This window comes from Trachemys scripta, chromosome 4 (assembly GCF_013100865.1).
Source record: "Trachemys scripta elegans isolate TJP31775 chromosome 4, CAS_Tse_1.0, whole genome shotgun sequence".
Classification (NCBI taxonomy): Eukaryota; Metazoa; Chordata; order Testudines; family Emydidae; genus Trachemys; species Trachemys scripta.
The window spans coordinates 3,713,314-3,738,215 of NC_048301.1; the positions used below are offsets into that span (position 1 = coordinate 3,713,314).

The 24,902-nt window shown below is 42.8% G+C and overlaps 1 protein-coding gene across 2 annotated transcripts in view; it reads right to left on the bottom strand.

The window, feature by feature from the left end:
* Positions 1-2,313: 2,313 nt before the first annotated feature.
* MIS18BP1 (MIS18 binding protein 1) overlaps positions 2,314-24,902 on the bottom strand; it is a 37,074-nt gene continuing 14,485 nt past the window's right edge. The window contains exons 8-16 of one of the 2 annotated variants that reach the window (XM_034769875.1): positions 23,745-23,911; positions 20,957-21,068; positions 16,981-17,896; positions 15,204-15,373; positions 12,924-13,069; positions 8,439-8,584; positions 5,408-5,492; positions 3,175-3,235; positions 2,314-2,949 (exon numbers count right to left, since the gene is read on the bottom strand). In XM_034769875.1, coding sequence (XP_034625766.1) covers positions 2,852-2,949; positions 3,175-3,235; positions 5,408-5,492; positions 8,439-8,584; positions 12,924-13,069; positions 15,204-15,373; positions 16,981-17,896; positions 20,957-21,068; positions 23,745-23,911 — 1,901 coding nt within the window. In that variant the 3' untranslated portion in view covers positions 2,314-2,851. Of the gene's footprint in view, positions 2,950-3,174; positions 3,236-5,407; positions 5,493-8,438; positions 8,585-12,923; positions 13,070-15,203; positions 15,374-16,963; positions 17,897-20,956; positions 21,069-23,744; positions 23,912-24,902 lie in introns of those variants that run through there. The other variant, XM_034769876.1, reaches the window with a different exon arrangement.

Genomic DNA, 24,902 nt, shown 5'->3' on the forward strand with positions numbered 1-24,902 from the left:
CCCCCCCCCAGCAAACCCCTTTTGGGTAGGGCCCCCCAGTTCATGAAACGCTGGTCCTCTCCGTGAAATCAGTATAGTATAGGGCAGGGGTAGGCAACCTATGGCACACGTGCCAAAGGCAGCACCTGAGCTGATTTTCAGTGGCACTCACACTTCTTAAACATTTTAAAAGCCTTATTTACTTTACATACAACAATAGTTTAGTTCTAGATTATAGAAAGACCTTCTAAAAACATTAAAATGTATTACTGGCACGCGAAACCTTAAATTAGTGTGAATAAACAAGACTCGACACACCACTTCTGAAAGGTTGCCGACCCCTGGGATAGGGTAAAAATACACAAAAGACCAGATTTCAGTCTGTGATGTGTTTTTCACAACCCTACTTATTTTGTTCCTAAGCCCTTTACCTTCCATGGTAGTAGTTAAAGCTTTTTATGTAATTCTTTCCCATACAGCTTGTGTAGAAAACTAGAAAGTAAGTTTGAACAGCTTTTTAGGTGGGTGGGGGAGAAGAGTATGCTAAATCAAGAGGAAATAGTAGAATTAAAATTCAAAATGGTCTGGAGAAATGGTCTGAGGTAAATAGGATGAAAATCAGTAAGGCCAACTGCCACGTACTCCACTTAGGAAAGAACAATCAGTTGCACACATGGGAAGTGACTGCCTAGGAAGGAGTACTACAGAAAGGGAGCTGGAGGACATAGTGGATCACAAGCTAAATGTGAGTGAATAGTGTAACAAGCAAACATCATTCTGGGATGTATTAGCAGGAGTATTGTAAGCAAGACACGGGAAGGAATTCTTCTGTTCCACTGTGCTCTGATTCGGCCTCAACCCTAAATTACCAAAGCAATGGACAAGCTTCCTTACAGCAAACTGTTTCCTGCAGCAGACACAGCTCCCTCCTCACTTTGTTCCACTGTTCCTCTCACTGTCCCAGCACCTGCCTGACTTTTCTGTTCCTATCGGTATCTTTCACCCCGTGCCTCACCAGTTAATCAGGCAATAGTTCAGGAAGTAAGTTAGCGTAGCTCAAAACTCTTTACTTTACTCAAGTATTTCACAAAATTTTAAATTTAAGATGTTTGTTTTAACTCTACCATTTCCCTTCCTATTCTGTGAATTCCTAATGAATTTGCTCCATCAGTTACCTAAAGTGAAATATTTCTTTCCAAACTGATTTAAATTCCATCCTACCTAATGGCTTTCTAAAAAGGTCTGCTGCTGTTGTGGGCACAAATACAAGAGTTTTAGGCAAGATCTCACTAATGATGAAATTGGTTGATTCCACTCCCCAGTATACAGACAGAACTAGCCCTGCTTACCCACTTCCCTCAACCAAGATACCACAACCAAATCTAGACATCTGAACCTCATATTGCTGAGATTAAAACAAGTTGAATTGCCTTTAGTTTGCCCTTCACTGGGGTATGTGGAAGCATCCCTTAGCTTATCAGAGTGTAGTGTAGAACAGACTTGCAGTCTGAGATGTGTCAGCAGTTGTATGAACTTGTGGGGCTTTAATCCCTGCTCTGTACCAGGGAGTCTGGCAAAGTCTGCCTACATCTCAGGAGGAAGAACAGAACTGGCTGATGCTGCCTCCTCAGGTGGGAACAGGCCAAAGCCCTGCTCTAAAGGGTTTGAGGAGATTTCTGCACCAAATAACCCTTCTCAAACAGGCATGGGAATAGTCCCTTTCCCAAAGCCATGTGAGTCCAGCTAAACACTTCAGTGTGTTTTACAAACAGTAACTGATCCTCACCCCAGCACAGCAAGCTACATAAACAGTCTAGCTTTATACAAAGCTAGGGGCATTAAGGGTCTGAGCATGCCCCCGAACTCCACCTATGGAAATAGCAGGGTTACACTATCACCTCCATGGGTAGGTACGAGAAGTGACGGGGCAAGTCCTATAGCTTAGTGGAGGAGAGGGGGACAGCTGCTAAGCAGACCTTCCTCTGGCCTGAGGAACATTAAGGTGGGAACCTTTCCCAATTCACCCTGCACTATTGAAGACAGACCGAGAGGAAAGTAACAGCTACACTCAGCTTGTGGCAGGTAGGGACACATTAAGGCTCGCTAGGGTGAAAGCCTCCCTCGATGCTTCTAAGGATACAGCAACTCAGCAGAGAGATGCACCTGGTGTCAGGCCCTAGGTGCTGAAAAGTGGGACTTGTCTTTTCTTCAAGAAGCCTCATACAGATCCTACATGGCTGGAGATCCCCACTCTCTCCTCCCCCCAATTTAAACAGGCTTTATAAAAAAATTCCTCCATACTATCTGAAGGGTACAGGTTTGCAACATTAAGCAGCTGGTAATTAACTGATTTTATATTTACACCTTTACATCATTTACTATAACAATGACATGATTATGAAACAGTTGAGACATTTGAAAAGCATTGAGACGAGTTATTTAATAAAAATACAGCGGTTTTCAATATAGGAAATTAAAAGGCCATTTCATTACAAACCCTACTGTAGGTTTATTACACTACCATTTTTAAAACATTATTTTTACCTTAAAAGGAAAAAAACTTTTGACACTAATTGGTATTTTATAAATTTTCCCCACAAGAGGAAGTGAAGTGAGAGGTACACCCTGAACTGGGACAGAGTTTTAATTTACACAAAAGATCAAGTATTATTAATCGCATCAATAGGTATGAATGAAACAAGACTCGAACATAATTGGACACCTTAAAACACTACAGGCCAAATTTTAGTGTGAGACGACCAAGTATGGGAGCACAAGTTGAAAGGGCCAGCTGAAGCCCCTTGGAATATTTTGCCCTTTAATTCAGTAAAAGTTACAGTAAGTGTTAAACTATTTACAACCATGGACTTGGTTAAGTAGAAAAATAGGAATCTTCTTGCTCTTCTTCATCTGACCGCTCTGCTGCGTCACCTACGAACAGCTTCCCTATAACAGAGTCATTCACTGCACCTGCAACAAGGAAAGCAGTGGGGGGAAAAGTTGACTGGAGTAGCAAAGCACTTAGATACAGCAAGTGCAAGCAGGAAGTGAATTGCTGCTGATTTTGCTCCAACAGAACAGCTTTAGGGAGCATACCACTGCACTCCGAGCTTGAAGGCAGCAATCACCTTCAACTCAGGATCTCAAAGGATTAGGCCTGAAATGAGGAAAAGCAGCAAGGATAACAAAGCTCACCTTGATCGAAGGCAAATGTGGTGGTTCTTCCCGAGGTTGGAGTGGTAAATGCAGTTCGAGCCTGATTTAAATGACAGAGGAACAAGTTTACACAACTTTGTCCATTGTTGCATCAACTATAATGAAGATACTAGTTCACTATTATAATGCAATTATGTGTGGTGTGGGGCCCCATTCAGTAGCTGGCCTCAGAGACCATCCACCAGATTGGGTCCTCCAGGGGAGACAGATTTTGTGAATCCCACCAGGGCTTTGGCGTGACCTAGGTACCAGGAAGCAGTCGATTTTCCACATGCCCACCGTGGGAATTTAGTACCCATGGGGTGAAGCAGCAGCTGAGCTTGGGTTTGGAGGAAGTTAGGCACGTGGGGTGGATTCACAAAGAAACCTAGGCATTGTGACCTGGAGCATCGCCACGCTAACTGGGTAGGTGCCTAGAAAATCATGGATTCACAAAGCCTGGCTTTTGCACTTGGGCTCTTACATGATGAATGGAGGAAGCAGCACCTGAGAATGGGATTCACAGAAATCAGCAGGCTAGGTGGCTCCTTGCCCAAGCCAGGCCATGGCAGGTGCCAACACGAGGGAGGTATTAGGTGCCTATCACCAAGAGAGGGGCAGGGCTTAAGTCCAGGCTACAAGGAGGCACTTCCCTCAGCTTCAAACACTCTGAGGGCATTAGGCACTTTATTTTTAATAGTAAGAGGAGCTCTCTCAACTTTTATCCCAGTGGTTAGGGGACTCACCTGGGTGGTTGGAGACATCTGGTTCAAATTTCTCCCACTCCCTGCACAACAGGGAGCAGGATTTGAACTGAGATTATCACCTCTCAGGTGAGTGCCCTAATCACTGGGCTATGGGATACTGTGATGGGGGAATCCGGCAGGCCACCTGTTGAAGCTGTTCCATTGGGGATAACTAATGTTTAAAAACATCATTAAACTGGGGGACTGGACCTTCCCAGGTGAGTGCTCTAATCACGAGACTACCCCATTACTAATGCTTTCTCTCTCTCTGGCCCCATGACTCTTTCATTATTTAAACCATGGTGCAACAGCTTCAACAGGAGAGACTGAGGGAGCCCCACATCAGAATAGCTCAACAGTTAGAGCAAATGTGAGAGCTGGCAGATCCCAGCTCAAAACCCTCCTACATCGCAGGTGAGAATCATGACCATTGGGCTAAGAGTTTTGAAGGAGGCTTTCTCCTCTTGTGTAACTTGCCTAGAGGGGTCTGATTCAGTAAGGGAGCTTATCAGACAGGGCCCTGGAGGCTAGTCAGGTGTTTATCTGCCTATCTTTTCCTAGACTGTGCATCGCTCCAAGCCTTAGCCAGCTGGATGCCTGACCTGGCTGCCCGCAGTTCTCAGTGGCCATGGTTCGCCGTTCCCAGTCAATGGGAGCTGCGGGAAGCAGCAGCCTGCACGTCCCTGCGGCCCACACCGCTTCCCGCAGCTCCCATTGGCCGGGAATGGCAAGTCACGGCCACTGGGAGCTGCAGACGGTCAACATAAACTGTCTCGCGGCCCGCCAGCGGATTACCCCGACGGGCCGCAGGTTGCCCACCCCTGACCTACAGGGCAAGGCAGCAGCTGATCACATGTTCTGAGGAGCTACATTTTGGACTTTAGGTGCCAAAGTGCTAGTTAGGTTCCTAGATAGGGACTGGGAGTGGCTAGCTCATTACAGAAGCAACTTTTCCTCTCCTGGAATTGACACCTCCTCATCGATTATTGGGAGTGGACTACATCCACCCTGATTGAATTGGCCCTGTCAACACTGGTTCTCCACTTGCGAAGTAACTCCCTGCTCTCCATGTGTCAGTATATAATGCCTGCATCTGTAACTTTCACTCTATGCATCCGAAGAAGTGAGGTTTTTACTCACGAAAGCTTATGCCCAAATAAATCTGTTAGTCTTTAAGGTGCCACCAGACTCCTTGTTGTTTTTGTAGATACAGACTAACACGGCTACCCCGATACTTAGCTCCTAGTGTTTCTGCATTTAGTCATGACTGAGAATTGCCATTTTCTGGCTAGAAGTTGTTTCTCCAACATACAGTTTTGAAGATTGGGAGCTTTTACTATAACAAGTAGGTCCACAATTACAGCTTTGCAATTGTGGGATTTTTCTGATTCCATTCAGCAGGAGGAACAGTGCACAGGAACTCCTGGCTACATACTCCATACTAGCATCACTAGTTTTCAGTTCAAATTACAGGAAAAAATCATTACCGATTTCTTCTTGATGTTGCCCCAGGTACCCTTCTTGCCTTGTGTGTTCTTTTGCATTCTAAACACATACTTATCGTAATCATGCCTGTAAATACAAACAATTCAGTCAGTATTACTGGTGTATCTACGCTGCAGATTCCAGTTGGTACAATTACAGCCATTATAAATTAGTTACCCCTTAAGGCAGAAAGGTAACTGAACCATTTTAAAGAAAAATGGATAACATATTTAGTCTTATTTTTAAAAAATCCAGCACTATACTTCTGTGCATGAATTGTATGAAACTTTATATTAACACTGTAGGCAAAATGTGCAACAGCTCTCTGAAGTGAGATACCAGTGAAACAGTCAGCATCCTCCTTTAAAAGTATAGTGCTTATCCCTTCCATTCAGAAGTTGCATTCGCTACGCTTAGCACCCAAGAAGCTGCTGCTTCTTCCTCAATCAACCCCTGAAGTGAAGCCTTTTGTATTAGCCACGGTAGTTAGGAATTCTACTTCAGGACTTCTAGGAGCTACTGAGGGTTCTCAACCAGTTTTGGCCAGGTCTACACTACAAACTTTTGCTGGTATAATAATGTTGGGTAGGGGTGCAGTTCTTTAGGACATTTTTATACCAGCAAAAAGACCTGCTGTAAACTGTGTAGATGCAGTTATACTCCCAAAAATGTCTCTTTCATAGATCTTAAGGCCAGAACTGTGACCTTCTCAACTGGTCTCTGTGCATAACACAAGCCATAGAATTTCCCTGCAATAATTCCTGTTTGAACTAAAGCAGATCTTTTAGAAACACATCCAATCTTGATTTAAAAATTGCCAGTGATGGAGACTCCACCACAACCCTGAATAAGTTGTTCCAGTGGCTACTTATCCTCACTGTTTAAAAAAAAAAAAGTCTGAATTTGTTTAGTTTTAACTTCCAGACCATGGAACTTTTCCCAGTATAAGCTGCATCTCCCACTACAGGGGTTTGCCAGTTGAGCCATCCCAGCTAACCTTTTCCTAGAGTGCTCTGGTGTGGCAGATACTGTGCTACCATCTAAGCCTTATCCACCGGTTCTCATGATTACCTTATATATGTAATGGAGAAAGAGGAAACATCAAACAGCTAGTGGCAACTCAAACCCAATTTTTACCTTAAAAAGAAAAACCACACACACTGAACTCCACGCATGAATGAAGTGAAAGGCGCTCAGATACACTGGCAGTGGACAACTCACAAAAAACCCCAAGAAAGATACAACAAACCCTACACTGCTTCACATTTTCCAGACTTAGGGCATGGCTACACTTGCAGATGTACAGTGCTGTGAGTTAAACCCGCCTTCGGAGAGCGTAATAGGGAAAGCGCTGCAGTCTGTCCACACTGACAGCTGCTTGTGCACTGGCGAGGCCACATTTGCAGCAGCATTGGGAGTGGTGCATTATGGGCAGCTATCCCAGCATGCAGGTGACTGCAATGTGTTGTTCAAATGGGGAGGTGGGGGTGGAGTGTGACAGGGAGTGTGTTGTGTGTATGTGGGGGGAGAGAGTGGATTTTGGGGGGCTGAGAGCATGTCAGCATGCTGTCTTGTAAGTTCAGACAGCAGCAGAGCCCCCCGCCCCCTCGCCCCTCTCTCTCTCTCACACAGCATTGCACAGTAACAGCTTGCATGCCGGCAGTCAGAAGCGGAGCTTTGAAAGGGCATTTCCGCATTCCTACAGGAGTTCAAAACAGTGACAAGAGTGGCCACTTGACTTAAGGGGATTATGGGACGTTTCCGGAGGCCGATCAGAGTGCAGTAACCCAACACCTCGTCCACACTGCTGCTGTAGCGCTCCAGCAGGGGCGCAGCAAACGTTATTCCTCTCGCCGAGGTGGAGTACCAGCAGCGCTGTAGCCGCAGAGTCAGAGCGCTCTATGTGCCTTGCCAGTGTGGACGGGGAGTGAGCTAGGGCGCCCGGGGCTGCTTTATTGTGCTGTAACTCGCAAGTGTAGCCAAGCCCTCAAGATGCATTTTTTTGCACTTTTTAATTTCCCATTTGGTATGAAGGAATCTGGTTTCAAACTAAAGCTAAAAATACTTGAAGGGATACTAGTGAAGTGCTGTATTTGGCCTTTAAATCATCTTTAAATGCTAACATTCTGTCCCGGCTTTTCCTTTTTGCAAATTGCCTAAAACACAACACTCATGGCTCCCCCTTCCAAACATTCAGTTACAAGTAATCAAAAATGACAAGTTCACTTCTGAACCAAATTTCTTCAGATTTTTTTGAAGAAGCACCACCGCCAGCACCAAGACCCTGCTAAATATGAAGCTCAATTACTAATCATAAGAGTGAAAAAGGGCAATTAATTCAGTAATTTCTTAGATGTTTATTTTCAAGTTCACATAGTTCAAATAGCATGAGCAATTTTGTTAAACATCTCTCTCTGTCCAACCAAAAATTCACAGGAATGCAGGATTTCCTATGCAGGAGACTAGCCTGCATTAATATCCCAATTCCAACAACTGCCCGTTACTGATGTTTCAGAGGAAGGCAAAAAAAAAAACATAAAACCAAAGAGAGAAATATAACAATGTGCCTGAACAACTTCTAACTGCAGTGAAACAACAGGAACTTTCTGTTGTGTGCTTACAGAATCTTTCAAATGCTGGGTTTTTATTTAAGATATAAACTCTTGGTATTCACCTCTAACATTTCCTGGACCTCAGCTCTGAAGCATGGAGACCGTTTTGCTAAGTCTTAATTAAACGTCATAATTCTGCATTTTCATAAAGCTGACACGTTCTGAATCCCAGCGTGCCATCCAAGCCAGCTTCAAAATATTAAATTTCTTAGAAGTTTACTTGTTGGTTGTAAAGTTTAAACACCTGTACAACAATAACTGTAATTTATATGAAAAAAGGTAGAGCCTGAACAGTGCAGATAATGCCCATCAGAACCTGCTGTACAACTAAGGAAGCAAAATGGATTCCTTTTAAGTAGAAAGACACAACTGAGAAACGCTTTGTGGCATTACACAATGAACAGCTGTTTGTAGCTCTTACCTGTTGATAGATCCCAGCATGCCAGGGCTAATATGATCACACTGAGGGGTTTTTACCAAGGGGAAGACAGCTGAGGAAGGTGTGATTGGATTGCTGTCCATAAGCTGGAAGACGTCATCATCTTGGCTTTCCCGGAATGTTGGGAGCTACAAGAAAATCACATAATCGTCCTCATCGATGAACTAGCACTTTTAGAAACCTATTCATTTATGACAGTGAATTAAAGATGCACCTTACTTATTCTGCTTTCCCCTCTTTGGTCTCTGGTTAAGGAGCACAGACTGGAAATAGCCGCAGCCAAATCCTTCTTCATTTGGACAGCAAAAGCCACAGCACTTGTTTTTTGTTTTAGCAGACACCAAGAATATTGGACTGGGTTTCAATTCAGCCTCCTTTTATACATGCACAATTTTACATGTGCACTTTTTAAAAACGAATGGCTCCTGTCAGGTTTATGCTTGTAAAGTCTGTCTGTACATACGAGACAAGCCTTGGAAAGCACGCATGCAGGTGTATGTACACGCAAAGGGAACACCCACCTTTAAAAAAATAATCAGACCACACAACAGTGGAACTTTTCCATCACCAACTGCTAGTCACACAGAAACTTAGCCATCACTTGGATCTCACTTGCAGAATAAAAATTCTAACTACACCTCCAGACAGTTTTATTACCTGCCTTATTTTAGATTTATAAAAGGAACTTCCCTTCATATTCAACCTGTCTTCAAACAAGTGCTAAAACAACATCTCTCAGAACAGTCTCTAAGTCATAGCCAGGTCTGGAAGTGAATTGAAAGGGACCTAACGTCCTGAAAGGGAAAGTATTGCTAGATTTCATGTCACCTCCTCTTCAAATTTCCCCAAGAAAGTCAGATTAGAATAGTTGCTGGGAAAATCATTACCATCAAGGTTCTTGAAGACAGTGCCCCAGGATTTATTTGAGGGTCTATGTGACAAGAGGAGGCTGGGGAAATGAACCTGGTGACATTGCTATCCATAGCTTCAAGGAGCCTATTCTAGCTATTTCTTAGACACTTCTTTGGAAGTTCAAGTCTCTGCAGTACTTTTGATTGAAGGGCAGACGCTTGCAGCCCAGGCTTTGTCAAGCCTGACCTTAAAAACATCTAAAGAAGGAGATTCCACCACCTCCCTAGGTAACCCATTCCAGTGCTTCACCACCCTCCTAGTGAAATAGTTTTTCCTAATATCCAACCTAAATCTCCCCCACTGCAACTTGAGACCATTGCTCCTTGTTCTGTCATCTGCCACCACTGAGAACAGTCTAGATCCATCCTCTTTGGAACCCCCCTTCAGGTAGTTGAAAGCAGCTATCAATCCCCCCTCATTCTTCTCTTCTTCAAACTAAACAATCCCACTTCCCTCAGCCTCTCCTCATAAGTCATGTGCTCCATCCCCCTAATCATTTTTGTTGCCCTCCGCTGGACTCTTTCCAATTTTTGCACATCCTTCTTGTAGTGTGGGGCCCAAAACTGGACACACTACTCCAGATGAGGCCTCGCCAGTGTCGAATAGAGGGGAATGATCACGTTCCTCGATCTGCTGGCAATGCCCCTACTTATACAGCCCAAAATGCCATTAGCCTTCATGGCAAAAAGGGCACACTGCATGGGATTCTTCCATCCTAAGTGCAGGATTCTGCGCTTGTCCTTGTTGAACCTCATCAGGTTTCTTTTGGCCCCAATCCTCTAATTTGTCTAGGTCTCTCTCTATCCTATCCCTACCCTCCAGCGTATCTACCGCTCCTCCCAGTTTAGTGTCATCTGCTAATTGCTGAGGGTGCAGTCCACACCATCCTCCAGATCGTTAATGAAGATATTGAACAGAACTGGCCCCACAACCGACCCTTGGGGCACTCCGCTTGATACTGGCTGTCAACTAGACATGGAGCCATTGAGCACTACCCATTGAGCCTGACGATCTAGCCAGCTTTCTGTCCATTCATCCAGCCCATATTTCTTTAACTTACCGGCAAGAATACTGTGGGAGACCGTATCAAAAGCTTTGCTAAAGTCAAGGAATAATACATCCACTGCTTTCCCCTCATCCAAGAGCCAGTTATCTCGTCATAGAAGGCAATTAGGTTAGTCAGGCATGACTTGCCCTTGGTTCATCCATGCTGACTGTTCCTGATCACTTTCCTCTCCTCTAAGTGCTTCAGAATTGATTCTTTGAGGACCTGCTCCATGATTTTTCCAGGGACTGAGGTGAGGCTGACTGGCCTATAGTTCCCCGGATCCTCCTCCTTCCCTTTTTAAAAAATGGGCACCTTAGCCTTTTTCCAGTCATCCGGGACCCCTCCCGATCGCCATGAGTTTTCAAAGATAATAGCCAATGGCTCTGCAATCACATCCGCCAACTCCTTTAGCACCCTCAGATGCAGCGCATCCGGCCCCATGGACTTGTGCTCGTCCCGCTTTTCTAAATAGTCCTGAACCACTTCTTTCTCCACAGAGGGTTGGTCACCTTCTCCCCATGCTGTACTGCCCAGTGCAGCAGTCTGGGAGCTGACCTTGTTTGTGAGGACAGAGGCAAAAAAAGCATTGAGTACATTAGCTTTTTCCACATCCTCTGTCACAAGGTTGCCTCCCTCATTCAGTAAGGGGCCCACACTTTCCTTGACTTTCTTCTTGTTGCTAACATACCTGAAGAAACCCTCCTTGTTAATCTTAACGTCCCTTGCCAGCTGCAACTCCCAAGTGTGATTTGGCCTTCCTGATTTCACTCCTGCACGCCTGAGCAATATTTTTATATTCCTCCCTGGTCATTTGTCCAATCTTCCACTTCTTGTAAGCTTCTTTTTTGTGTTTAAGATTAGCAAGGATTTCACTGTTAAGCCAAGCTGGTCGCCTGCCATATTTACTATTCTTTCTGCACATCGGGATGGTTTGTTCCTGCAACCTCAATAAGCATTCTTTAAAATACAGCCAGCTCTCCTGGACTCCTTTCCCCATCATGTTATTCTCCCAGGGGATCCTGCCCATCCGTTCCTTGAGGGAGTCAAAGTCTGATTTTCTGAAGTCCAGGGTCCGTATTCTTCTGCTCTCCTTCTTCCTTGTGTCAGGATCCTGACCTCGACCATCTCATAGAGTATCAGGATTGGAAGGGACCTCAGGAGATCATCTAGTCCAACCCCCTGCTCAAAGCAGGACCAAACCCCCAACTGTTTTTTTTTTTTGGCCCAGATCCCTAAATGGCCCCCTCAAGGATTGAACTCACAACCCTGGGTTTAGCAGGCCAATGCTCAAACCACTGTGCTATCCCTCATGGTCACTGCCTCTCAGGTTCCCATCCACTTTTGCTTCCCCTACTAATTCTTCATGGTTTGTAAGCAGCGGTCAAGAAGAGCTCTGCCCCTAGTTGGTTCCTCCAGCACTTGCACCAGGAAATTGTTCCCTAGACTTTCCAAAAACTTCCTGGATTGTCTGTGCACCGCTGTATTGCTCTCCCAGCAGATATCAGGGTGATTGAAGTCTCTTCACTTACTTGAAGGAAAGGTAGACGGTTTCCATCATGCCTAGCAGCAAGTGGTTTTAATTCCAATCCTTTTTTGGGTTCTACTACAAAGTCAGGCATGCAAGTACACAAAACACATTACCACAAACAATATAAACACCCAGCAGTGTACCTGGAAAGAAGATATTAGGGAGGGGGGCTTTCTCCCTATTCTCAAGCAAATTTTCATATAAGATGAACAAAGCAGGATTTAAAAAAACATGTGTGGGGGCAGAGGAAGGTAGCTTGTTTTTTTAAATAAAGAGATTAGAAATTCAGGTCATGTCATAAACAATAATTCTCTAGACTTTCAAGACGACCAAGGTAGACAAGGAGGCAAAAACTGATTGAAAGGATATTTATTGGGCTGAAAGCTCTTTGGCCTACACAATGAAAGGGAATCGCTACTGACAACAGCTGCAACTGAAGCTGGGCTAAGCCTGATTTAGATGCAGGTGTGGGCAAGAAAAAATTCTGTCTCTGGTTCTGTTTTACACAGTGGACAACACCTTTGACTTGTTGACATCTATTTACTCAAATGTATAAGAAACACTTGGGAGAAAAGGTATTTGTTAAAATACTCAGTATGCCCCTGAATGTTTAGTGTGAGAACTGTGAGCTTTTAAGAGTTATCCAGCAAAACCAGGAAGGACCACATTCAATATCCCCAATTTTCAAAGTTACCAGAAACAGTTTTTTGTGAGAGACAAAGCGAGCAAGCACGCATATTTCAGAATCTCCTTACACATCATAAAGCAACAAAAATTGGACACAGTTTCTTTCCTTTGCTGGTCTCCTTTAATCCATTTACACTGGAGGTCCAAATTGCCAACACTCCGCCATAAGTGGTCAAAGATATAAACCCCTTCTCCCAACACAAAGTCACTGACCTATGATCCAAGAAATTGAACGGGCAGATTTCTAAAATAGAAGATTCAATTTAATATATTTTTTAAATGACAGATTTACCTTTACTCTTCTATTCTGTAGGGGTGTTGCACTGAAAATATCATCGTGGTCATCCTTTGGCAAATGCTCCAGGAAGTCTCTCATCTGTTGTTTCCTTTTAAATGTTCCCACCTTAGCAGTTATTACCGGCTGTTTCTTATCTGAATCTGCCAAGATATTACATTTGTTCAGAGCTATTGGCTACGCTATTTGGTCTTGCAGATTATTAGTTATAGACAATACTGTTGTGATGCAAAATCCTCAGTCTTACAATCTTGGAAGTTTTCCTGCTCCCTGTACTTCTAGTTTCTATAGAATTTACACTTTATTAAAAAAAAAAAAAATTGCAGCATTGTAAACATCAATTTTTTAGCTATTTTATTGGTCATTTAAGCAGAAATATTCTGTGTGTTTACATATCAGATATGAAAGACATTAGGTTTCTGTTGTACAATCTGTGAGCTCAGGTGCCTTTGGCGTCATTGTGTCTCAGATCTTCTGTGCAACAGACTGATCAGACCTGAGATAGATTCAGCAGCTTCTGGAGTGAGCATTCCAGAACTAACTTTGTACAATTCAATGAGGCTTCCACCCTCTGCAGATCTGAAGCCACTTAGTTCTCACAGTTGATAAATTACAGTTTGAATATTTAACATTAAAGCTTCAGAACAGACATGGGAACTAGCAAATGGGAGATGGTGTAATAGGTTGTGAAAGTATGTATGGAACATCACGCTACCACCTGGCAGGTGCCTGCCAGGAGACATTCGCTAGGGAAGCAGATTGGTTGCCTGTGCCCACACTGAGTGTGCCATAATGCTGTCAGGTGGCAGGGTGCTGGATGCCTATAGCATTCACAGATGCTGCCTGAAACCCATTTTGAAATTCATTTGGAGGAGAGGGCTTGGCCCTTGGAGCAGACAGCAACAGCCAAAAACAGTCTTGGAGAGGCATGAAGGAAGCGAGTTCTGAGCAAATAGAAAGCCAGTGCACGCGGGAGTGAACGCAGGTCAGGATGGAAAACTGGAAGGTGAACAGATTGGTTGAGGTAGAACAATTCTGACATCACATTTGGGAAGAACTTGGGATGCAGTCATAAGGAAACCTTGTCCCTATGAAGTAAGTGTGTGTGTGGGGTGTGTGTGGGGGGGGGGGGGGGGGGGGGGTCAGCCATCATGGCTGCTAGTTTGATAACTCTTCTGGCCAAAAGTGATAGCCTGAGGAAGGTTACCTTCTTGGAAAGATGTGAGAGGGAGCATGTTGCCAGAGGTTTTGAAGGGAGGTTTGGGGAAGGTGGAGAGGGAAAAATTAAGGTCCCATAGATGCACAACTTTTAGTACCTGAGGGAAGCTGTTGAGAAGGCCTCTCATGAAGTGAACAGTGGTGGGGGAGTGTAAACAGAGGGTACATCCACAGGGGGAAGGAAGGCATTTAGCGCCTCCAGAGGGACCCTGACAGCTGAGGGCAAAGCCTGACATTTTGAGCTCTAAGAGGTAATCCAGGAGGGCAAGGATGGATGTGGCCGGGACTTGGGGGTACGCGGGCCACAGATATACTGGTACCAAGCCTGCAGCACCGGGTCACATGCTAGGGGTGAGATGCGTGGGCACAGGAGTCTGAGCTTCTCCTGGAAGCAGGGGAGAACGTCGGGTCCAGCTCAGAGAAACTGTTGGAGTCCGACGAAGCCTCCAGGAATGGTGGAGTTGTTGGTACAGGGGGTCTGCAACACACAGCCTGGAAATGCTGCTTTTGGAGCAGGGACGGGTCATCCACCAGAGTGGGAGGTTCGATTGTAACAAGCAGCAGAGAATGCAGGTCGGACAGTTTGAGATGCACCAATGTGAGAAAGGGCTCACAATGTCCTGAAGTACGAGGAATGTCCCTGTGAGCACCCGAGGCAGGTGTCTGGGGTACCGAGTTGGCTGACAGGTGTGGAGATGCTGGTGGCATGGATGGTGCGCACCATGGAGAGCGATCCAGACAGGCAGCCTTACCTTCAGAGTGAGGAAGTTTAGGCTGCTGCAAATGTTGTGCACCACTTCAATTCTCACTGGGCTAACAATATTACAGGATTTATAGGCAGCTGTTATTAGATTCTATTCAGCAGGGGCTGTACTGGTTAAATCCAATGTGTATGCTGAAAATGCATCAATATCAACTTACATACGACACATGCAATAATACCATTTCTGTGTAAGTCCACCTGCTTAGTGTGGACTGAATTAAAAAACAACTGCTTGAAATATCAGAAAAATGAAGAAATAGAAGGAACATACATGATTTGTGCAGAAAGGCCAGTACCTTTTTGTCCTTTTTTATCTAACGCAGTCTTTGTGACATGCTTTTTGGAACCTTTTGTCTGATGCTCTTCCATATATTTCTGCTGGCATTCTTCCGCAGACCGAGTACCCAAAGCCATTGCTACATCCAACCAAAAGCCATTCTTGTGTTTTGGAAAAGAAGCAACAGCCCTGTAAAGAGAGCAAAAAATGTAATAATCTATAGCCAGAAGAAATGGGTTGAACTACATGTTCATTCAAAAGTCAAACCTCTGATCTACAAGTCATAAGACAGACTGAATCTAACATTTACATTGTTAGGTTTAAAATAAAGGAAATCAAATTTTAAAAAAGACAAACTCCACAGCAGGCAGTGCCAGACATTTTGGAGGAAGGTGTAAAACCTTCATAACAGACAATCATGCAGTGACCTGCACATGGGCGGAGTTTCTTCCTAATCTCAGGAAGAGTCGTTTTTTACACCCTGAAACATGAATTCATTTCTGTTTTAAGGTTTTTTTTAATCCTAAAATAACTCCAGTCATTCTTATTATTCACAGAAGTGTCAAACCCTACTCAGCTCTTGGCCTCATCAATGCCTTGTGGCGATGAGTACCACAAGTTAATTTCCCTGTACATTTTAAGGGTTAGTTTTTATTTTTTTAACATCCCCTTCCTTTTTTGTATTTGGAAAGAGCAAGTGGTAGTTCCCACTTAGCTTTCTCTATCCCATTCATTAATTTGTTTGCATCTATCATGTCACCCCTTATTCACCTGCTCCTTCAACTAAACAGTCCTGATCTCTCTCCATTTCTTCATGTGAAAAATCTTTCACACTTAGAAACATCAGCACCTTCAGCTGAAGAATTTAAAAACCTAATTTCCGTGGGGTTTTTGTACAACATATATCGTTTACTTTTTGCATATCTTAACTCCCACAACAAAAAGTGAGTTTTTATTTTGTTTCTAGTCATTTTAAATTTCTAGTTTTCCTGCACTGGCACAATGCTGTAATATGTTTGAGCTGTAAACCCTGTAAGGGAATATTTTAAAAAAACAGGAGACTCATGTTAAAGGAAAATTTGTTTTAATCTAAATTTAATGGTTTTGCAAAACTTATTTTACCAAAACCTACATTGTCTGTGTCTTTCATTTCAATTTTTTTTTTTTTATAAGGTGTATAGCAGGGGTCGGCAACCTTTCAGAAGTGGTGTGCCGAGTCTTCATTTATTCACTCTCATTTAAGGTTTCGTATGCCAGTAATACATTTTAATGTTTTAGAAGGTCTCTTTCTATAAGTCTATAATATATAACTAAACTATTGTTGTATGTAAAGTAAATAAGGTTTTTAAAATGTTTAAGAAACTTCATTTAAAATTAAATTAAAATGCAGAGCCCCCCGGACTGGTGGCCAGGACCCGGGCAGCATGAGTGCCACTGAAAATCAGCTCGTGTGCCGCCTTTGGCATGCGTGCCATAGGTTGCCTACCCCTGGTGTATAGAATTGTATTGTCTGGAGAAATACTCAAAGTTCATGGTCCTTTTTAAAAAAAAAAGTCTGAAAAAGACAGTTCCAAATTTAAGAAAGAGATAAGGACTGAAAATGAAACATGAAAAATTTAAACAGAATAGTCTAAGCGAATGCTAAACACACAGTAGTGTAATTGGTACATCTTACTCTACCTTGACTGAAAAGTAATCAAGGTGATGCTAAGCAAATCTAAATAATCAAGTCTAATACATTGCTTAAAAGTCCAGGTAAATTGCTCTGTTTTTTGTTACCAAGCATAACCGCTTGCCTGTGTAGCTTCTGTAGTTCTTTCTCAGTCCAGTCTTCAGTTGCACCTGGAAAAGACTCCAAGAAATTCTGCTCCTCTCTCTTGTCAGATTCCTTTGACTTCACCGCTGAAGACTTTGTACTGTTGATAATCTTGCAATCAGGTTTTTTGGCAGACACTTTTGATTTCTTTTTTTTTCTTTGAAATTCTCTATCACAGTCTTCTGTTTCAATTTCTGACTCAAACACATACGTCGGAGGGTTGAAACTCATTTTTCTTGTGTTTACTCTCCTGTCAATCAAAGGGGCACTGCTGGACCCATCAGCAGGAGCCTTCCCTTTAGGTTCCACTTCTGATTGTTTCTTCTGATCAGACAGATCTATCCTTAACTGTCTGTTGTGGGAGGAAGTGGCTGCAGAATTTTCTATTTTTCTTTGCTCCGATGATTTCTTCTTTGTATCGCTCTGTGAGCTCTTAGCATCGGAGGAAGATTTATAATTATGAATCTCTCTTTCCAAAGAGGGTTTTGTTTTCCTTTTGATAGACAGAGGGATATCTTCATTGGAGTCTTCCTCATCCTTGCTTGAGGATTCTTCCGTAGACAGTTTGTCTTGGCAAAACTGTTTCAGTGACCTTAGAGAATACTTGCAAGTCTTTAGCTCTCTCCTTGAGTTTGTTTTGCAATTTCTGGTCTCAGTTCCATATTTTGAAATACTTTGCTCTGCACTTTTTTCTGCAGTCTGGCTATTATATGTTAGGTTATTTTGATACAGCTTTTTATGCTTCAAGGGTGTCAATACAACAGTTCTTTTATCAATATTTTTAAGTTCAGCTTCAAAGTCACTTTCATCAGGATCTGAAATAAAACGTCTCGAGTCTCTTTTGTCACCGGACCCAATTTCTTTTTTGAAATTTGCTCTCTTCTCATAGATTTTTCCTAAAAGAAAAAATATTATATACAGATGGTGTATGTGAAAACAAAGACAGGTTTTACTTGTGATGTAGCATTGCACGCTGTTAAACAACTATACCTTACGCCCCCTACAGCAGCTACATTGAACCCCTTGTACAATGGTTAAAGCTGGAGGCTCCCTTCCACTTTTACTGGCAGAAGCTAGTGGAACAGGATAGAGGCAAGCAGCAACTCCCCAGTGTGCAAATCCACTGACTCCACAGAAGCCTCTCCATCAGACTAACAGGAGACTAGGGTTCCACAGGTCAGGAGGGTGTCCAGCAATTCATGCTGGGCTAGGAAGCAGCTGCCTTCAGACGCCAGCTTTCCTCCCAAACATACAGAAAAAATATTGTAAAACCAGTGGGAATTAGTGCCGCTAAGCAGCATTTACTCCGACTCTGTACTATCCTGTCCCATACATGAGACAGATATGGGATAGGCAAGCTGCAGTCACCTGGCATGGACATCCCTTCCAGTGGTGGGGGAGTTAATTGCCCAGCATTTGAAGGCTATGGTGCTACCTCATACTCAACATGAGCCTTAGCTGAAAATGGCAAACTTTTCTGAGCTCTCTGGTCCATTCGGGGGTTATGCCTCGGGAGGGTACAATATAATCCTATGGGCCCAATTATGCACTCTTGCATATACTTCCATTTACTGAGACTCCACGGAGGAAGCTTATATTTTCAAAACCCTTCTGGAAAGTCTGATGCTACCTAGTATATGTGTGAGGCAGCATGGTCCAGCAGTCAGGGCACTTGAATGAGGAGGCAGGAGACCTAGGCTCTTTTTCTGGCTCTGCTACTGACTTGCTGCAGAACCCTGGTCAAGATACTTAACTTTTCTGTACTGTTTCAGTGACCTTAGAGGATACTTGCAAGTCTTCTTGGGGGGAGGGATAGCTCAGTGATTTGAGCATTGGCCTACTAAACCCAGGGTTGTGAGTTCAGTCCCTTGCAGTTCTAGGAGATAGGATATCTCCATTATTATTATTATTATTTTTAAATATCATCCCCATTTTAAAGGGGGAAATTGATTTTCCTTTGTGAAATACTTTGAGATCTATGGATGAAAAGCATTAGATAAGAGTTAAATATATCAGTTGTGTTCCAAGACATTTTCATGCTAATAACTTATAGTGAATTGCACAGATCAAAGAGAAACATGGAATTTTTTCCCCCAATCTACACCATAAACACATTTTTCCATCTTTATACTTTTCAGTTAGGTACAGTAAGAAATCTATAGAACAGCCTCACTGCACGTTTCATGCTCACGGAAGTGAGCAGTAAAAATATATTTCAAGTTTAAATTAAAGAACCCAATTATCAGAAAATAGATAGTTCAATTATTATGATTTTATGGCTAAGAGGCTTGGGATGAGGTTTTAATAAGTAAGGCTTGAGCGGAACCATGCTCAGACTATCAAAGAACGTGGAAGTTCCTTTTTTTCTTGGAAGAAAATGTAACTTCATGCTCAACCAAGAAACTAAAAAAAATATAAATTTCCAGCAGTCACAGAAAAAGGCACAGGTTCATTTTTTTATTTTAAAAAAGACTGACAAATGAGGAGGAGAGGCCTGGAGCGGGGGGGGTCCCTGAGATTGAGCCCATACCACACTCACCCTGGGCAGTGGTGGCTCCTGTTCCCCGCAGAGCTGGACCCAACTCCCCACTCCAGGTAGTGCAGCCTAGCGCACAGGTCGATAGCACTGCTCAGGATTCGTAGGGACACAGGAGCCACCACTCCCAGGGTTGAATATGGGGAGAACTCACTCTCTCCCCACCAGGCCTTCCCCTCTTCATGGGTGCTTTATTAAAATCACAGACAGACAGAGAAATCACGGTGCATGTGACTTTTCCACTGCTGTGACAAACAGGCAGCTCTAGTCATAAACAAGTGCAAGATTGTATGTCATCCTGATCCCCGAAAGCCCTTTCAAATCCACCTTGCTTGCACAAGTCAACCTACTTGTAACAAGTAAGGCAAGGAGGATCCGATCCCCAAAAATCTCTGCCACCAAGTAAGCTGACAGCCTGTTCTAGGTCATGGAGGACGTGTTGCATTCATTACATCTGTCTCTTCAAGTTCTTGTATCAGGACATGGTATTTCAATTAATAAGAATCCTACTCCCTCAACTGCTTAGGGACATGTTCTGCTCCCTGAAGTCACTGGGAACCCTCACGTCATAACAGAAGCAGAATTGGTCCATTAGGAAGTAGTTCCATTTAAAAATGCAAACACCCTTCTGCTCACAAGAATGGGGCACTATCAAAACCACAAAGGGAATCTTGAAGAGTTAATTCCAACATGAAGGAACTGAATAAATATGGAACATAAGAAAGTCAATAGAAAATGCTACTGTTTTACTCAGTCTAAATCATTCAGCTACATGAGTTTTATTTTGGATAAGATCCAGCCAAAATAAAATATTCCCTTCACACAATAAAGAATTCTATAGGAGGCTCTAGTTGCTTCAAAAAGGACACTAACTTGTGTTTTTAAACTTAGTTTTATGGGTTTACTGTATATTTCCAAAAAGACTTAAAAGTTGATGATCGAATGTACGTTTTCCTATTTACACAGGCCGCTTACTTTCTGCACTTCACTCAGTTTGCAAAGTGAAGCTAGATTGGTCAACTTTTGTTTATTCTTTCCTTTTTCAGTGTCACACACTGACAACACCAAATCTGATGTGTTCAGATTCACAGCATAGTAGCAGAAATTTTAATCAACCTGTTTCCATTTCAATTTATGACAGATAGTAAATCTGTCTATTCATGAAGTTTGTATCCCCTCTCTATTTTCACACCACCTATCATTCTTTTTGGTATAAAACTAGTGGACAGTATTGCTTTAATTATTAAAAAAAATCAACTGGCAATCAAGATAGATTTTAAAAGTTCTTAATATCAACACCATCATAGTGGTTTTGTTATAGGCCCACATTTAATAGACTATCTTCCTCATTTACAATTACTTCGGGGGGGAAGGGGGGGAGAATGCACTTAGTAGCTAGCAAACACATGGCCATTCTTACCTTTAGATTGGCTTTTAGTTTTTCCTTCACTTGTCTCTGTTGTATCCTCTCTGTTGTTCTTTGGAGAGCTGGAAATGGTTTTCTTTTTGGCTTGTTTACTACTACTACATACCTTGAAAAATAAGAAAATAAATGTGTCTGCCAGAGATTATACACATCAGCTATAGTAAAACCAGTACGGAACAACGAGCCATAAATTCTTGGTTTTGCACTCTGAGATGGAGGGCTGGAGGTGTTAGTAATAAACTATAGGGCACAATGTTTTGCTATACTGCATCACTAGTATTTGTAAATGTTGATGCTCATTCAAATTCCACAAGGGACACCACAGTGAGACCAAAATAGTAGATCAGGTTTCCTTTAATTTATAGGACCACTTTAACTAAGACAGTGAGTCTCAAACGGAGGTCTATGGAGCCGTTTATATCACAATGGTAAAGCAGCAATGCATCTTCAAGCAATGGCACCAGCTAGCTATTACAGCAAAGTCCAGTCCTCTTAAGGTTTCCAGAGGCTTTTTAGATCAATTAAGCTTAAAAAAAACCCCCAACATAACAGCAGCCCCATTTAAGCCCATGCACAACTAAGAAACAACAACAGTATCTTCCTTTCACTTAAATTCAACCACAAACAAATTTGCCTAGTGTGTTAGAATTAGCCAGCAGTTCCAAACCCAAAAGACTGACCCAAACTGCAAAGTGACTGGGGAAGATCAGACCAGAAAGAGCTACAGGAGAAGAGGGAACATTTGGTCCTAACGAATGATAAGTTCTCCACCCACTAAGAGGAAACTATATTAAACAGCACAGATAAAAAATGTTGATGCTACTGCACTGGCATGAGTTTATTTTCATCTTCTCTCTTTAGTGCTGTCCTAATGTTACATTTTTAATATAATCAATATAGTTGTGGAATGAGCATTTTGAGGTTGCAAAGAAATCTCTCTCAGGTGCTTATATGGCCCCCGTTACCATAGTATGAGAGAGCCTCACAATCTGATGTATTTGTGATGGGTTCCCCCCAGGGTGCCACAAAGAACTGAGGTACCACTGAGCCCTCTGATCCACCAGCCTGGGCTCCCTCTCACACTGAGCTGCTGTGACAAACAAGTGCCAAAGCCCGCCAACCTGCACTTTCACCAGGCTTCACACAGGTAGGGACACACCCAACTGCAGTTACATGCAGGCTCTCTAACAGCCAGCTTCCCAGCCTAGGACCCCAGAGCAGTACTGTCCTGCCCTGCTCAAATCTGGCTAGTATATTGAGTTTAATACCCGGTCCGCCTCTCCCTCAATGTAAAGAGAACAATGCACACTTGTGATAATCAAGCAGAGATTTTCCCCCAAGCACTCCAGTGAAAGCTCACTGGTTTGGATTAAAATATAAAATAAATGTATTTAAACTACAAAAGCTAGGTTTTAAGTGATTATAAGTGATAGCAAACAGATCAAAGCAGATTACTAGCAAATAAACAAAAAATGCAAAGTAAGCTTAATATACTAGATAGATTCTCACCCTAACCGATGGTACATGCAGACTTGTAGGTTCTTAAGGCACAAGCTACACTTGCTTTGCAGCTTGGAATCCCCGGATGTTTTATACACAGGCTAGAAATCCCTTTAGCCTGGGTCCAGCATTTCCCCCAGTTCAGTCTTTTTTCTTCAAGTGTTTCCAGGGGTGGTCTTGTGTGGGACGTGAAGAACCCCAGATGATGTCACTCCCTGCCTTATATAGCTCTAGCATATGGCAGGTACCCTTTTTGTTGCAAAGCTTGGCTCCCAGACCAATTTGTGAAAAAATACTGATATCCCAAGATGGAGTCCAGAATCACGTGGCCTGGTCACATGTCCTTGTAGAGTCAGAGCAGCCATTACTTACATGCTGTCTGGAGAGTTCTCAGGAAGGCTCATCCAGTGGGGGATAAGCTTCTCCTAAGGCCTATTCGTCTTTCTAATGGCCCATTACCCTGAATAGGCCCTTTACAACCAGCTATTTAGAGTAGTGGGTGTTACCTGGGTATAACTATATTTGAATCATAGAATTGGAAGGAATCTCAGGAGGTCATCTAGTCCAACCCCCTGCTCAAAGTAGGACCAATCCCCAGACAGATTTTTACCCCAGTTCCCTAAATGGCCCCCTCAAGGATTGAACTCACAACCCTGGGTTTAGCAGGCCAATGCTCAAACCACTGAGCTATCTTTAGATACAAAAATGATACATGCATGCAAATAGGATAATCATATTCAGCAAATCATAACTTTTCCAATGACACCTCACATGATTTATCTTGTACAAAATGCATCTTAATTATGCCATAATCATATCATAATAGAACTATGAGGAATATGGGGTGCAGTGTCACAGTATTTATCCTCACAACACCCTTGTGAGATAGCACAGCCCTTTCATCCCCATTTTACAGATGGGGAACTGAGGCACAGAGAAATCAAAGGCCAGATTTTCAAAAGGGATTTCAGATGTCTACAGAGGCAGATATCTGGCTCTTTAGGCACTTGAAAATCCAGCCCTAAATAACTTGTCCAGATAATACAAGGGAGTCTGTGGCAGATCAGAATTGAACCCACATCTCCCAAGTACCAAGCTTGAATGCACACCACTGAACCATCCTTAGCCTCAAGAAGTGATCCTTACAAAGTAGTCCACAATAGAAAAAAGTTCAAAAACTACTGACTTAATAGGCTGTGGCATACAAAAGTCATCTTAACTTCGATACTTTTTAAACAATTATAGAACAATGATAAGGTAAAAACATGCAGAAAAGTCTTACAATACTCAAGTAGTTTTTTCCACCCTCTTCTATAGTAACATTTAGTTTACGATCAATAAACTCTCGTTGTCCACACCAGTAATGCAATGGTGGTTTAATGCGCCGACCACTACGGCTGTAACTTGCATCTGGGTCTTTTTGCACAGAATTGCTTTTGGGTGTCATATCTACACACACACACAGAAAAAAAAACCTTGTTAGCAGCAGGATAGTTTTGTTTTTTTAAAAACATCAAAATACTGTATTTTAAAAGTAATCTTGAGTATGATCTTACAGGCATTAACCAACGTTTGCAAGTTCAGAATACTACATTTACATATCAGAGGGGTAGCTGTGTTAGTCTGAATCTGTAAAAAGCAACAGAGTCCTGTGGCACCTTTAAGACTAACAGAAGTATTGGGAGCATAAGCTTTCGTGGGTAAGAACCTCACTTCTTCAGATGCAAGACANCCTTAATGCATAGACCTCTCGCTCAGCCTCCATTTTGTGCTGATTTCTTTCTGAACCTGTTAATTGTTATGAACCATTGTTAGACACATGAGGTGGGTGAGCTAATATCTTTTAGTTGGTCCAGTAAAAGATATTACCTCACTCACCTTGAGTCTCCAAATAACCTGGGACTGGCATGGCTACAACTACACTGTATGAACAAGTATCAGAGGGGTAGCCATGTTAGTCTGAATCTGTAAAAAGCAACAGAGGGTCCTGTGGCACCTTCAAGACTAACAGAAGTATTGGAGCATAAGCTTTCGTGGGTGAATGCCCACTTCATCAGACGCAAGTGTGATGAAGTGTGCATTCACCCACGAAAGCTTATGCTCCAATACTTCTGTTAGTCTTGAAGGTGCCACAGGACCCTCTGTTGCTTTTTACAGATTCAGACTAACATGGCTACCCCTCTGATACTTGTTCATACAGTGTAGTTGTAGCCATGCCAGTCCCAGGTTATTTGGAGACTCAAGGTGAGTGAGGTAATATCTTTTACTGGACCAACTAAAAGATATTAGCTCACCCACCTCATGTGTCTAACAATGGTTCATAACAATTAACAGGTTCAGAAAGAAATCAGCACAAAATGGAGGCTGAGCGAGAGGTCTATGCATTAAGGGAGATTAGGAGAAATATTTTAAAGGAGAGAATTTGGAATGGCTGCGAGCA